The sequence below is a fragment of the Bactrocera latifrons genome, unplaced genomic scaffold, assembly GCF_001853355.1.
Source record: "Bactrocera latifrons isolate USDA-ARS-PBARC rearing strain unplaced genomic scaffold, ASM185335v1 scaffold_70, whole genome shotgun sequence".
NCBI lineage: Eukaryota > Metazoa > Arthropoda > Insecta > Diptera > Tephritidae > Bactrocera > Bactrocera latifrons.
Window position 1 is genome coordinate 608602 of NW_017537379.1, and position 17294 is coordinate 625895.

The 17294-nt window shown below is 34.9% G+C and overlaps 1 protein-coding gene across 1 annotated transcript in view; it reads left to right on the forward strand.

Annotated features, from left to right (window-relative positions):
- LOC108975939 overlaps window positions 1-17294 on the forward strand; it is a 206035-nt gene that overhangs the window by 28215 nt on the left and 160526 nt on the right. The window contains exon 2 of the mRNA XM_018944780.1: window positions 10354-11366. Within this exon, the coding sequence (XP_018800325.1) occupies window positions 11249-11366 (118 nt within the window). The 5' untranslated portion in view covers window positions 10354-11248. The remainder of the gene's footprint in view (window positions 1-10353; window positions 11367-17294) is intronic.

The window sequence follows — 17294 nt, forward strand, 5'->3', positions numbered from 1 at the left end:
TGGCCAGCCACACATGAATATAAAAGCAATTTTCTGCTTGAAAAAGCGTGCGAGTATAAATACATTGTCGAGAATTGGCAACAGATGGAAATAGCCGAATTGAATGAACAAGAAATTGGTGAACGCTTTCGCCCATAAAATCGGCAGCAACAACAAGAAGGCAACATAAGTAGTGAGGAAAATTAAACGTAAAATGTCATGGATACAAAATAAGTAAGATGGACTTAGAACATTTATATATTGCTTTATTTGTATATGTGGGAGAGAGAACTTGACGCTGAATGCTTTCGATTGAAATCGCATACAGCAAATATTCAACAGCATTAAATGACGAGAAATTCAAAATAATTTTTAAATGAGTTTTGCTAGATGCGAATATTATATACACTCACATATGCATATTCATAAATGTACAATAATCGGTATATATAACTTCAATATGACGGACTTATAGCTAATATTCACATTTCTTTCTTCTTTTCTTTTCAGTTGATCCTACTCACCGCTGATCAAGCTTATAAGGAAGCGAAAACTGAGAAGTAAGCACAAAATAAAGAAAAAAGACGCGACTCCCAAAAAGTCCAAGTCAAAGCAATCAGGCTGACATTGAAATTAAACTCACTAAACGTGGAACAAAAGCAGCTCACATTCTGCACTGCAAAAAATACTTTCTCGAAGGCAACTGTGTAAACAAATACACCAAAGAACAATATATACGACTTTCGGACTCACATTTAAGCTAATGAAGGCAACAAGCATGTGATGACCTCCAGCCAATTTGTTCAATACGCAAACACCAACGCTTACAGTAACAACAATAAGTGTGCAAATATTAATAGTATGGACTAGTGAATAGCAAACAAAGCGGTGGAAGAAACCGAAGAACGTTTGAAAATTATTCACGAAAATATAGAAAAATGTTATCAAATGAACTCTATGAAAGCGGACAAAAGCAATAAACAAGCACGAAATGTAATGAAATAAGAACTCAAAAGACTTAACCGTTGTTCAAAGTGAAGTAGGAAGAAAATATAAGGAAGAATATTCACTAAAATTCCTTAGAGACAATATAAGACCAAAATAACAAACGTTTCGGTGAAAGAATATAACAAAAATAGCAGAATTGTTAACTTCTACGAAATATTTGTCAAATGAGCTTTAAAGACATTCATAGTTGAACAGAAGCGGTATATAATGGTTATTGTTGCGATTTGTAAATGAAAAAATCAAATACGTAAACCATCTTTTGACGACAACAGCATTTGGGTGATGATTTTTTAATTTCGTAATTTTTAATTTTTTTTCGGTATTTTCTTTCGAAATATTTCCAAGTTTATTACAGTGAGTAACTTGAATTCGAATGAATAAGTGTAAATTTTAAGGACAACTCCATATCAAAAAATTCTAAATGTGAAATATTTTCATTTCTTCTACTGGAGTTCATGCTTGTCATTTTCTAAGTTAATTCCTGAAGTCAAATACATTTGAACACATTTTGAACTGAGTCAACATTCATTTCGCATTTCCAGCCTCTACACCTTACTGCGCTACCATCAAGCAGGTGTGTCCATTCGACAAATCCTCCACTCACTTAATGTCTGATTAAGTAACATTAGAGTCACCCTCATAACAACATATTTCCTTTTGGCAGCAACAGCCTTTTCAAGCAAATACTTTACTCCCTCAAAGCAGCGCCAGTACTACTCGTAGTAAATAGAAATATTATAAATTAAGTATGCACCGACAAATGCTAAGCTCACACACAGAAAAAGTGTACATGCCTACATACCTCGTTCCCTTAGTTTCGCGAGGCAGGGAATATGAGGTGATGTGGGGGAGTCGAAGTGAAGTGGTGCAGATTAAAGCGCCCAAAAGTCGACTTCATTAAGCGCAAACTGCTACGAAACAAGTAAATAATTTATAAGCTTTATACTGCACACATGCGACCACAGCCGCAAAAAAGTACAGCAAAAATCAACAACAACAGCAGTTGCGTTTCAAACCTGAAGAAAAGACAAAAATAAGTAGTGCTGAGGACATCGAGCAAACGCTACCGTGTGTAGCTCGCAAATGAACTATTGTAAATGACTGGCTAGTTGGTGTTTTCACTCCTTCATATGGTGTTGCCTCGGACAAAGGGCATGGAGGCAACAAAAGTTGGATATATTTTTTCGCAACACTTTTTTGATGTCTGGCCAGCAGCTAAACCTTTGTCTGCTGTGCATGTTTGTATGTGTGTATAGAAGTTTGTTAAATTTTTTCCACAACTGAAGTGATTGAGCTGTAATACACACACACAACGACATTTTCAGTAGACATATGTATGTCGAGTGTGGGCTTACTTGCCACCGTATAAGGCATGTTACTGACTGCAGTCGCTCACATGCAGAGTTATGCGTGGCTGTGTAGACAAATACTCGTAAATTCCTAAAGCGCTGTCGTTGCTACCGGGGCGTATGAGTGACATTGATGTGTGTTTATTTGCCCACCGAAATGTGTCCGCTCGCCTTTCATCCACAAGCATGGTCAGAACTTTTATTTTATTCATGGTTGACGCTGCCAGCTGAAGTTCCGTCACAAAAACATACTGCCTCACACACGCCGTGAGACTAATACACTGCCATTTCAGCTTCCTTGCAAGTTATTTTCAGCCTTCTTCTGCACAACTTTACCTTCTTCGCCCCGAAGGTAGTCACCGCCCCTAACATTCAATCAAAGGAGTCAAATCTAAGCTTGCCGTTTTCTTCCACATTTCATTTTTGGTTGAGTATACTCGTCATTCACACACACATATACCAGTGTAAGTGGTAGTTGCTTAAGCGCATTTTAAATCTTTTATGTCTGTAAAATTGAAGGGTAGTTATGTTGGCTAATATGTAGGGAATTTATTTTGAGTTGGTAAGCTTGTGGAACAACGGGCAATGACTGCACGAAGATGACACGCAAGAATGGTAATAAAACCCTTCACAGAATAAAAGAATGACGGATTACTGAGACTTTTTATTCTCATGCAATTTTTTATTAAAAAAGCGAATGACTAACTGAAAATATATCAAAGCAAAAAATTGATTGAGGATTATGTTGTTGGCTTACTACGAGTGCAGAAGACCCAAATAAATCCCCAGCAAAGCTTTTTATGCGAAATTTCTTCATAAAAGCTGTCACACTAAATTGATTTCATATTCACACATACATATATGTTTAAGGTTCTCCGCGAGGCTTCGTATGTTATATTTTCGTATGCAACTTTAATAATGTATAAACTGCTTAGCCATGTGTGGGATAATTGCTTGCGAAATGAGGAGAGTTTAGCTGCTTAAGCTATACTTAAAAGAAAAATTTCAAAATAATTAGCTTTGTAACTTCAACGCGGTCATGTACTTCTGTATTGGGGCACAACAATTTTGAAAACACCAAAAATTTTGACGTTTTTGCGTGATTTTTAGAGTTAATTAAAGGAACTGCAAAACGGCATTATGCTGTTCACAGAGAAATAATTTCATCTGATTTTTTATTATTTCTGACATTCGCTTAAGTCAACTCTATGAAAGTAAAGACGCTTTTTTTTTTTTGTTCGTATTGTAATGTATTTTGCAAAATACATTTTCACACGTCCTTATATAGTGTTTTGTGCATGTCGAAATAAGGCAATGGTCACAAACTGCTGTTGTGTTATTATCGATCTTATCAATTTTGCAGGTTTCACACCGCCGTGCCAAAGTGTTGACCTGTTTCAAGAATAAAAAATAGTGAATAAATTTGAAAATGAATTAGTTTTGAAATAAAATGAATTATAAAACCTTACTTGTATTGCTGGACGCGAGCTCGCCACTGCAAGAAACCGTTTGAAATTGATCAAGTCCATTGCAGTTTTAGTTGTAGAATCAATTTTTGTTTTGCATCGGTTTTGTAATTGCTTCTGCGTTAGCTCCATATTTCTTTCAAAAATATTTTACGCTTTTCAGGGTGACTAAGATTAAACATCCTGAACCCTGAAAGCCCAGCAATATCCAGCAATGTATGACTTGTGGTTGTTTTGTTACAGGATTTACATCTTCGCTGGAGGAGCAGTTGAAAGCATTAATACATTTTTCTTCGAATGTATTGTAAAGCTTACTAATTGCATTGATTTTGAAAAACAAAACACAGATTCAAATTCGCTCCTTTTTTTACTTCTTCAGAGGATGTGAATAGTTTCAATTGTGGCTTATTGCCTCGTATTGTGCACACCAACATGGTATTTCGTGCAAATATTGGTTGCTGCGTTGCATAACAAGATTGCGCGCAATACCAAGCGACCGCTGTTCATTTGGCTGTGCACCCAAATATACTTTGACTGCAAGTGGAGAGTTGGAGATATGGAGAAGAGGGAATGTATTGGCGGAAACTGCATCGGTTTCTCGTTGAAAGGAACTGCTCATCAACTGTCTATTCTTTACCTGGGACAAATGGTATCGTCAAATTCGCCAAGAATAATGTCCATGTATGACGAGTAGGCGACAATTTTTCATATCGTAGTCTCTCAGCGTGAGTGCGGGAATCGTCAAAGCGTATAAAACGACATAATTGCTCAAACCGATGCAGTGACATCACTGCTCTATAAATGGGCATGTTCGTTTTGTGAAAAAGATCCTTAGCAGGAATTAAGTTTGGCTTCTCATCTCCGGATAATAAAATTATTGCAATAAAAGCATTGACGAATCAAGTTTGCTTTCGTCATTGTCCCTATCTATAGCAGCCTCGTCGTGGATATATTCTTCAAAACGTGGATCATTAATAGGATAAGCATTATCATCTCCGTAGTCCGATTGGTCATTACCAAATTTAGGTCTCTTCCACCATCATCATCGCTATCATTAGCATTCCAATAATTTGAAATATCCTTCTCTTTTTCTTCCGTCATTTCACGGCCTAATTTGGCCAAATAAATCGCCAATTCTGCACTCATTTCAAAAAATTATATTTATCACAACTAAAAATGAACCGTTGACTTGAAAATATTACGAGAAACTAATTAGAAATACACAACAATCACCAAAACCGTTAGAAAACTACGCTTCTTCGTACAAAATATATAATATGAAGAACTGTTATGGTCAAGTCACCATATAAAACGCCGTTATTTTCTTACTATATGAGCTTTATGCCTAAGTTTTTGTGAACTTATAACTGAAATTACAGTTTCACTACTCGGAAAATATTTCAAATTAAACTGCCCAAATCCCAGAAATTCAACATCAAAAATGAGAATGGGCACTAGCGCCCAATTCACGGTTCTAAGGGTAATGACCAGCCAAAAATCTTATTTCTATTATCCAAATTTTCGCTCTATTCTATGTTTACTTTAATAGATAATTATATTTGAAAGAGTTTTTGGCAAAGAGACTGAGAGTGGCGCTCACGTGATGATTGCATACACGACAAAGGTGCGCAGATCTGGAAATCTTAATTCTTGTTACTAAGGAGCTTATAATTATGAAAACATGAGATAGGGAGTTATCTTACAAACAAGAGCACATTCAATATCTTCATGAATAAGGCTGCCATAGTTTGTTAAGATATCAAGGCTAAAAAAGATGTTTTTTGATTTTGTAGAGCTGTATTGTATGTATATGTCCAATTCTCAAGCTATCCGCTAGAAAGGGTTGAAATCCTTGGGTCACAAAAAAACTTCTAGTATTACTGGCTTTAATATACACTCTACGCTCTTACGACAAGTATAACCTAACCCAAAGTTTCTTAACCCGGATGACATATTTTAAAAACTTCAATTTATAAAAGCTTATAAACTATAAAGTATTTTTTAACATTAATTAGCGTGATACGCAATCTTCTGAAACTTTTTACAATAATAAAATATCCTATTTATTATTCTCTCAGAAATGAAATATATGGCCAACCAAAAAGCCAAACTTTGTTGGCACATTTATGGCTTTCATATAAACATCGTTTAATAGGCTTTACAAATACACACAAAAATATAATTATTTATTAAGTAGCGCGTGAAGCAAAGGTTACACACTCACGGAGGATATGCGTATACACCCCTAAATGCATGCAATATGTGTAACAATGGGGTGACTTGCCACGTATACATAACCTAATTGCATGTAATGGTGCGTAAGATATAAATATCTTAAGAAAATATTAAAGGAGTCAAACCGTTATTGATTCTTTCACTTTTGGTCATGAAATTCCGGGTAAAGGGATTGTGGCAAGAGAGTGATATTTTTCAGTTTTTTTCCACCCATCATTTGCCCTTCATGTTCATGATTACGCTTTATTATGCTTGCGTACACGGCTTTGTGAGCGAACACATACAGCTACACTAGTACCTTGCGACTCTTCGGCCTACTTTTAAGTATCTTAGGCCACAAGCCGCACATTATTAGTGTCTTTTGACCCAGGAATCGCTCATGGCAACATAATCCAACTAAATAAGAATGCGAGGTTCCACTCAGCCAACGCTGAGCATCTTGAGTATGCTACCCGCAGGTCAATGATTTTGTATGCTGCAAAGAGGATTCAGTATTTCGTATGTGAAAGCTTGAGCGCCTACTAATCTGCAACATGTGCAAGAGTTCTTATGAAAAAATGTATGTATGTATATATACATATACATATGTCTCTGAAATTCGTATTAGTCCAAGATTTGGTGAAGGTTTTCCTCCAGATATTCACCTCCTTCAAATATTTGATTTTTTTATATTGACAACATTTTGGTCTCTTTACTGCTCTTTCCACCTCTTCCTAGGCATAAATTGAGTCATAATTGTTTAATCTACTGCCAGTTTTGTTTGCCGCCTTGACGATGCTTTGACTGTTTATCCGTTGGGCTTTGCCAACCTTTTTCGTGAAGATACGAATTTTTTCATTACAATTCTAAAGCTCGAGGCGCTGGCTAAGCAAATACAAACCAAATCTGTTTTTTTGTTATTCCTTTATGGCCATCTTCCGCACCATCGCACTTATTCTAAAGTTTGTTATTGTAGCGGTAACTTAGCAAAATGATTTTCTTGTTAGACATATCTGTATATGCATATGTAATGTTTTTTGTTTAATCCCTCATTTATTGCCTACTAACCAAAAACATTTAAGTTGCTCGAATCCTCTCGACCATACGAGTCGAATATATTTTGCCCAGAAGAAATCCAAATTTATTTCTTTTTAGCATTTTCCAAACAATCGCCAGATGTACACTTTTCTCACAAACACATTTGATTATATTTTGTAAAGAATCACAAAAACGTGAAATTTTTTTCTTCTTTTTTCGATAACATTATCTGCTAGGCAAATAAATGAAGACAGCAAAAGAAACAACTACACAAAATCTCACAATAGATGATAAGCATGGCTCAACCAGAGCTGTCTATGTAGGTAGGTTATGTATATACATACGCTATAGTTATTATGTAGGAATGCAAATATTGACTCTTCATAGCAGCAACAACAACACTAACAACCATTCAGACAAGCAAGCCGGTCTTGTTGACGACTTCATAATGTTTATTATTTTAGTTTCAGCCTCCCTGGCTCAATCGTAGACAAAGCAATCAATATCGCAAACAAACAAACCCCGGAATATTTTAGTTGGGATTAAATTTTGGTCAAGCGCTCATATGATTTTCTTGTTTCTTCTTTACTAATATTAAAGCTTTCGAAGAGCTCTTCGTCTCCATATGAATATTTAAACACCTTGGACCGCAAATACCCTTCACCAAAAAAAAGTTTGTATGACAGCTATATTGGTTCAAAGTATTGAAATAATGACAATTAATATAATTAAATAATTAAAATCAGGTTCCTTCGAATCTTTGCTGTAAAAGTTTGTATGCAAAACTAACCGTTGGATTCAAAAGTTAAAACTGAGCTCATTGCTGCTTTTTTAGTCTAAAAACGCTAAAGGCTTTGGAAAATACAAAGATTTGATGAACTGATTTGACGTTTTTTGACAATGCTTAATTTAAATAAAAATATAAAATGAAAAATATTCGCTTCACCAAACTTTGTTTGCAAGCGGCAAAGCACCCATGCGAAGGCCCTTTAAATTTGGTAATAAGAAGTCAATTGCGCCTGAAAACATTCGACGAACGAATGCAAAGCATGTTATATAATAATGTGCATAACTTTTGAATAATGTAAATAAGGACAAGTCAGTGGAGTTACAAAAATATGAGAACATTTTGCGAAACAAATGTACACTCCTGCATAACCATTAAATATGATTTCTATATTCCGCACACACACGTGCAGAGTTATGCTATTTTGTCGTGTATTGACAAACGTCCTTCGAGTATGAGTATTCTCTTATTTATGTGAAAATATTTGATTATGTGCGATTGATCATCAATTCTTAGCTGCTCCTTTGATTGTTGATTTATTTATTTGCGCATAACAATATGCCATCTGCATGTGAACAAATGTGAGTGCGCATGTATATGTAGATATGTGTTCTAATACATGCTTGAATATACAATAACAGAATTGTCAGTCAATCGACAACTCTTCAACAAAATACGCAGAAATTCGTAGCATACTTCTATGTGCAAATCATAGATATACATACATATAGCATGTAAAAAGAAAATCGATGTGGCAGCGGTAGGCAACTACTGCCTACAAGTACATACGCAGCAGCTCAGAAATTTACAACAACTCTTAGTTTGATTGAATTGAAAGTTTCAGCTTCAGCGATTGCTTCGATTGAGTACATTCTCATCTTTGCATATCACCTCTGCCACATAACGGTAGTAGTGCGCAAGTAGCAGATTATGTTGCATAGCAAAATATTCAAATATTAAATAATTTTCGAAACTTTTTTGTATAGATCAATCATTCTTTCCAATTAAGTACAAAACCAAACTTTTCTGTCAATGACGAGTTTTTAACCTTGTTTTCTTGTTCTACTTTGTGTGGTTGTGAGTTTAAACTTCCCAGCCGAGAAAAATAATTTCCACAGATTTGAAACTTTTAATCCTCTTTCTCAGCTCAAGTATATTTCATTTTTATGAAATTATAGTAAAATAATAAAATGAACAACCGATGGTTATCTACTAAAGACAATGAGATAACTGGTCCCAGTAATCATGCAAAACAAAAAAAAAACATTCAGTATAGTTTCGTATGTTTGCTCTTTAGGAAACCGGAAACAGTAATTGATCGGAAATTCACTAATATATTTCATAACTTTTCAATTTTGACTAATGGCCCTTGTGTTGAGACATCTCCTAGGATATATACCATTTTTTTTTATCAATCTTCAATGTAATTGATATTACTAATCTGAAGGAAAATAAATGTGAAGCAACCAAAAAATATTGGGCGACTGGCCTTGTAGTGCTGTATTGTCTGAAATCGCTAAAATAAAAACAAGAAATTAAGCTCCATCCATTTACTTTTTAATTTAAAAGTTCATTATGAAAGCAGTTTATATAGGTTTTGAGATTATTATTGTGTTGTAGTGCACTATGAACTCCTTCCGTCAGGCCAAACTGTGAACAAATAATAGTATTCTTGCGTTACGAGTCGTTTGTCTCATGCTATTTGTTTAAAATGGCTGGAATTATGAGCACAGATCTTGGCTTCTTCATTACAATAATACAGCATATCATACATTGGTTCTTCGCGACTTTTGTAGAAAAGTCTCGACTGCTAACACCGCATTCTCCTGATTTGGCTCCATGCGACTTCTGGCTGTTCAACAAATTCCAAAGACCAATGTGCGGTGACGGCATTGAGGAGATAAAAACCGATTAGAAGAAGGCCGTAAAAAGAATATTCCAACTGATTCGAGAACCGAAAAAAAACGTTGACAAAATTGTATTTTAACCAACGGGGATTACTTTAAAAGAGATGAAACTAATTTTGAAGAATAAATAATGTATTCGTATTTTATAAACAATTGAATTGGGTCTAAATGTATGATGTTTTTTCAAAAATGTCTTCATCTTTGTTTTACTTTTCTAGAGTCACAAAGCACCTGTATCTCAACTCAATATATGTAGGTCAATACAGTTTGTCTATGATGCCAAATCTTATTATCTTAATTCAAAATTTAAATTTTTTCTAAAAGTATTATATTGGAAAATTTTTTCATTTCTTACTAAATGTTTCTTAACAATTTTTGGAATTCAACAATAGTTGACTTGTGAAGAAAAAATCTCTGAACGTACATATGTACATAAAAATAAAATTCTGTTTGTACTTAGTCGTATATTGAGTCGATTCAAAGAAGCTAACACCAGAAAATCCGAATTGACATAAAATTCTTGGCTTTCCTGGACATTTTTTCTATTATTATATATGGTAGAGTGCTGAGCTTTAAGTCACATTTTTTTTATATTTTCTTTCCAGGCTTAATTCGAAACCAGCAGTTATGGAAATGTAATTGCTACTAAAAATGTCATCATCATCATTTTTGAAGACTCATTGCAAGCAAATACAAATATGAAGTGAGAATTAAAAACAATAAAGAAATAATGATAAAAGTGAAGGAATATCTTAAAAAAATTGAAAATCGTAAAATTTGTACTCGGTGCGTTAGATTTTCAGTATCATATAAGAAGTAATAATATAATTGAATGAATAATCAATTATTCCATGCATAAACACAAAAACATAAAAACATATTTAAATAGAAAACACTCTCCATCGTATTGACTAATTGAATACAAAAAAATCGAAAATTCACTTCATTGATCACAATCGGATCGGTTTGAAACAAGAACAACATGAAAACACAAATCAATCGACCGGCAGACACATACACGCAAAATAAAACAAAACACTAAAAAATATACATGGGATCAGACGCCGGCGGCGGAGCAGCGGAGACGACCCTAAAGGAGTAAAAGGAGCACCAGATCCTACGATAACGGAGACGACGACGATAAAGTCAGTGACGAAGCCGAAGGCAAATGTGTAAATACACCAACAAATCTTTATTTATAACGAGCAATGTCAATGCGAGTGCTCAATACAAAAACCAAAATTAAAAGAAAACGAGTTTAATGTGACCAAGAGCACAAACAACCTGAAAAATAAAAAACTAAAGTTATTAAAAACAAATTCATAGCTTCTCGAATATCGAAAACGGAGCAGCATCCTCGGTTGCAAATTGAAGCATTATCAAAGATATCAGAATTCAACATTATCAAAATATTTTAATATTCAACCAATCTAGTCGTTTAAAACAACAAAATTTACCTACATAATTTAACAAAGAGTTGACGCAACATTTGTCTGCAACATGTTGCTAGCCAAACGAAGAGCACCATCTAGGATGGTGGTTCACAACAGAGTTATCGCCATGCTGTTAGCCATATTGCTGAGTTTGGTGTGCAGCACACCCGCGGAAGCAGCGATAGGTAAGTCAAAAACTTTCATATTTATTCAGTATTGTATTGTACTTACTGAGTTAAAGATTTTAAAATTGGTAACCATTTTCATAATTTAAAAAGAAATGAGATATCATAAGATACTGTTATGATAGTTGGATTTCAAGCTAACAAATGAGTTAATTATTATATATTTTATGAAACATCTTTAATTATGTTGCTCCTATGGTAATTTACGTAAAGTGTAAAAGCTTAGAATTTAATAATTTTTACGATAACTTATATGGGAAACCGGTATATTCGTAATTGAACCCGGTTATATCCAATCAAGAACTGTTATTTTCACAGTTTTGATTAAGCAATATTTGGCAAGTTGTAATTTTTTTGGGCGGTTTCGAATTTCGTTCTGTTATGACGTTCATTTGGCAACAGAATTTTGTGACGCCATGACCGTATAAATGTTACCAATTATAATGTCAGTTGATATTTCATTTCGTTTATGATGTAACTTTCCGCAGAAGAAGTTGTGAAAATCGGGTGATTTCAATTCGGACGATTTCATTTAATTTAGAATTTAAGTTCAAAAAATCAGATTTCTTTTCTTGAGGTAGTTTCTTATTTCTTGAGATTTGTTTCAAGCGCATATAAAGATAAACAACCATACTTAGTTTTATAAACTTGGCAGCAAGTCTTAGGTTTTTCACAGTAGATATATATATTGCTCTGGGTGGAAGCACAGTGTCAAACAAGTTATCAGAAGTGGATTCCAGAAAATCAAAACTTCCTTTGTACAAAAATTAGGAATCCCCGTAGTGCTGGTAAAACCAATTCTACATTTGTGATTTTAATATGACAATACGAGCGGTGGATGCAAATCGTCCCGATTATACATAGAAGACAACATAAGGTCTCAGAAACTCGTGGTATTTTCCTATTCGCCTTTTTGCAAAATCTGCATACTTGAATTTTTGAGTTTTCCTCTTAAAGTTTCATTTAAATCGCTTACATATAAACACAAGTCCAGAAATTTGTTTATTATACCCTGAACAGGGTATATTAAGTTTGTCACGAAGTTTGTAACACCGTAACACGAGCTGAGTCGATTTAGCCATGTCCGTCTCTCTGTCCGGATCGGATTACTATAGCATATAGCTATTATTAAAATGCACCTGTTAAGGGTATATTGGGTTCTGTGAGGCCGAAGTTAACGTTTTTTCTTGTTTTTGTTTTATTTTAATAAATACTCATATTAAGATAAATATTACGTAAATTATTGCTGAATAAGAAATCTATTTTCCTATTTTAATAAATCTAAATAGAATATAAAAATTAATTTGTTTAAGAAATGTTTTCTTCTTTGGCACTTCTTTAGAATAATATAGTATTTATATGTATTATATGGCACTACTGAGCTCATTTATAGAATTAACTATTCCCCAACTAACTAAAGAATATCTAGAGTGGGGGTTGTTAAACCAGTTGTCGAAATGTACTCGTATGCATATACTTTTGAACTCAAACTCGTAAGATATTCCGTTTGAGTGATCTACAAAGTACTCTGATAAACCCAAATAAGTATGAAGAGCACATGACGGGTCTACCTAACTTTACGTTTTCGCCAATAAACAATAATATTTTCCTCTGCCGTTTAGAAAGCTCAACGTCTCGAGTGTACACACAACTAAATATGTGTTTATTCATTACTGTTCTCTGATCTGTATATGCAAGTAGATACGTCTAGTTAAAAAAAAAAAAACACAAGTTAATGTAAAACTGTTTTGCAAAGAAGACAAAAAATTAAATGCTTTATTTCATAACTGCTAACTATTATTAGCTAACACAGTTTCTGCTAGAAAGTCGTTTCTTAACCGAAAAAACCAACAGAAGCTACCAGAAGAGAGCACAAGTTGAGCGCGTAAAAAGCCAATGAAATTTCTACTAACAGAAGACAACTGTTTAGCACATGTATATAAAAACGATATTTGACGCATTGTTTTGGGTTTGTTGATGTAAAGGGATTGTGAAATCCAAGATTTTGATATTTTCTTGCTCTTCTATGCCGATTTTTCGTGTCTTTACTTTTTCGTTATTTCGTTCGTTGGGAGAGTAACTGTCACTCTTCTGCTTCCAGATAGCTAGCAGCTACTAGCAGTTAAGAGATAAAGCTACTACTCTGCAACTGTTCAGATAGAACTTGTGTATTATAATTTGGATTAGGTAAGCATGTATGTATGTGCACTTTTCACGCATGTTATCATTTACGTTTGAATTCATGAAAGAATTCGGTCAGTTAATGAGCTCAGCAGCAAGAAAATTCAAATTGCAGAAAACATGCAACACGGTCACTGTCAACGGCTGCGTGCTCCGCCCTGCTCGTATTAGATCATAGGCAACTTTTGTAACACATATGTACAAGTATCCAATTGTATATATTTTCAAAATTATTAGGTCATAAAATTTCGTAGAATTCTACATGACTGGCGAGCTAGCGACTACATACTTTGCCATATAAGTTTAAATGCATACACGCAGCTAAAAATAAATATTAAACAATTTGTAATTAGAAAAGGTCTAAAAGAAAGACCAAGTGCAGAGACATATTGAGGCTGCAAACGCAAATATGCAACTCAAGAGATTTTTTTTTTTTTTTTTTTTTCAATATTTCAAAAACAGTGTTTAATTTTTAAGCAAACATATAGTATTCACTCTCAGATAAATTTGTATTTACTTTCATGTACTTCTGTCAATTGGAACACATGTATGTATCTGGCATTCCTTAGCAAGGGGGAGCGGCGGGTGGTGAGCGCTTGTTTGGCAAAGCGGCCAATTCGCGACTATTAATGTTTCTATTTCAAGCGAAATGCCAACAGACACAAACAGGGTAAATAAAGAATAACAATTATAAACACACACTTCTCTATGGCTACCCGGCAAAAATTTGCAAGTTCAGGATTAGTTGGCAATTAGTCGCAAGAGAACATGCGATCATTTTGATATATTTCTTTGGAACAAACTGTGCTTATTTTTCGAACATATCCCACAAAGAGAATAATTATAAGATTTTGCGTTCGAGAGGAGAGGTACAAGTAGGCTCTTTTGCTTCTAGTTTTAGTATTGTTCAACTCCCATATAAGATATTCGCTTTGACCTAATTAATATCTGAATGTTTCCTAAATGTACGAGTATGAGTTGAGGAATTCAACGTCGCCAATTTTTATAGAGAACATTGCAGGTATACTCTCGTTGAGATCACTCACACAATATTTGGCAGGGTTGGATTGGTAGGCGTGTTTTTGCACATTTGTTCACTCGCAACGTTGCGTAGTTAGCTACCCGCAATCAGATGATGCATTTCATTAGCGCGATGTTTTAAGAAAATTAGCAAAAAATAAACATGAAATGAGTATTGCTGGTGAAGAAAGGAAAAATTGACAAATTACAAACGAGTGCCTGAATATTGTGGTTTGAGTGTTTATTATAAATTGATTTGAGAATTTCGTACCTCTGAGTTGGCTAATCTATAATGACAGAAATGTGCAAGTATTTAGGAAAACAAAACGATAAATTGTAATTATAGCTTCTAAGTGAAGATATAAAATATATATAGCTCTTTCAAGCTTTTGAAATCGGTGTCGAAAGCTCAATATCACACTTTTATATCTTTACCACCTTCAAGTATTATATTGGTTACTGATTAAAATACTAGCATACTTTAAATTTTTGAACCGAACTTTAAAATTTTATTTCCTAAAAATACAAAACCTCGTCACGCAACGAACTCAAATTAAGCTTATAGGACTGTCTGCAAACAAAGTTTAAAGTATTTTCAGTCTCCACCCATCTTTCTAATGCGAAATTTTGTTGCCTTCGAGTCTTTAGAACGCACAAGTTTTCATTATTTCCATGTAAATATTAGCTTGCAAAATAACGAGTACCACATACATACGCCCCCCAAAATAGCGGTAATTACAGTGTAAAAGAACGAAAAAACGAAATCTTCTTTTCCATAATAACTAGTCAAGAAAAAAAGCCGGTATTAGTGCCACATAAAAATAAAGCAAGAAAATTGTTAAAGGAAGTAGCTCAAAAAGTGTCCTTCAAGCTCGTAATTTCTGGAATTTATTTTTTGTAGTGACGATCTTTTGTTGTTGCAGTAAAGACTTTTTTCTAGTTCAGGCTTTATTTCATCCAACAGAGCTTTTTAGCTTGTCGCCTAACCGGCTGTCGTGCAGTTTTTCTACACTTGTAGCAGCAAGTGTTCACTGCTTTTTTGCTTTTCTCGTTCATTAGCATTTTTACATGCCACCCTTTATGCAACTTCCACACACCCTACCTTAGCGCATGCACTTTTTTGCTGCCCAATACTGTACGGCAACAACAGTTGCTGCTATATGCGTGTTAGCAATACTTTTTAATATCTTTTTTAAATTTTTTTGTGAAATTGCTGTTGTCTTAATTTGGCTTGTCTAACAACAGCCATAGTTGCCAGCGCCGCTCTGACGACAGCACGAAGGTGTAGAAAAAATCGCTGCCACACTTTTCCAGCCTGTTCTCTTAGTATATACTGTGAACATGTACCTCGTCACTTACGACTTTCGTATTTTTCCGTCCTGTTTGAACTGAACTTTGTCAGCATTTGTCGTAGTTTTTTTTCTACAAACATTTTCTTCGTGAAACACACATATACTTAAATACCTAACAAAAATGGGCTTATGTGCCTGTTTATATAGTGTGGTCTTAATGTCGTTGTTCGCGCGCACGTTTTTCTTTGTTGTCGGTTTGTTTTGTGGTCAGTTTATTTTTCAGCGTTTGCACTCTGTGTCTGCCATTGTCAACTTCAGAAGCAGCCACACAGCGACAGCAACAATAAAGCACGCGACAACTAGCCCAGTGCATTACAATGGTGTGAACAATTTTTGGTGCAACAACAAAAGTGCATAAATAAAATATGTTTTAAGACAGCGGGCCATCCACTGCAGCAAATAAAAAAGTATTACTCATACGCCATGGCTGACCACATCTGTTCATATGGGTAAACAACAACTTCACGCGCATATTTAAATAAACTGGTTTGCTTTTCAGTAACAGCCGTACGCCATTAACTGTGCTTTTCGCTCCGTTCCCCCGTCTCCCACTCTTTCCGCTATTTTTCCGCATTCTCTTGGTTGCACTTCATTTTTCTTCTCTGCTATTTCGTGATTTCGCAGCGAGCTGCTCAGCGCGGCTTTAAGCGCAGATTACGCCATTGCACTTTGCGGGCATTAATGTGCGGTTGGCAGCCACATCGGCAGCACGCGACGCGTGCAAGTAAATTAATTTTCAGACGAAATTCTGCTCATTTGTTGCACTGACGTCAGCAAAGGCTGCAACAACAACATCAGCTACTTTTGGGTGCTGCTACCGCCGACGCAGCAGCTGCGCTCAATTGACTCGCGTGTGTGTGATGGTGTGGGGGTTAAGTAAGCCCGTGTTGTATGCTGCGGCTTGGAGTGAAGATTTTACAACATTTTCACGCTGTGACCCAAGCAAAAGCTTTTAACAAATTCGCGCCAAAGTAGTGCAATTGCTTAACGAGCGCGAGGCGTACGAAAAGTAAATGCACACATTTCAACAAAGTATGCGTTTGTGCAACAGCCAAGCAAATAGCTGCGCACACAGCTTTTTAAAATAAATAGAAAAACTTTTTCTTAAATTAAAGGCGTTATTAATTTGCTGGTATTTGCTTGGAAAATGCGAAACCAAACATTTCAACTTTGCCAACATCAATACAAACTGAAATAAATGAGTAAATGACGATGTGAAGAAACTGTGGATGTTGTTGCTGACTTAAAATACGCCTGGTGTCTGAAGATCCTCTGATAGGGATCTTTTCCAAACATAATTTCATTTTTCTTTTTAACTACATCGTCATATTTCATCTAATCAATGTATTTTTCTATATAATACAGATCCGTATTC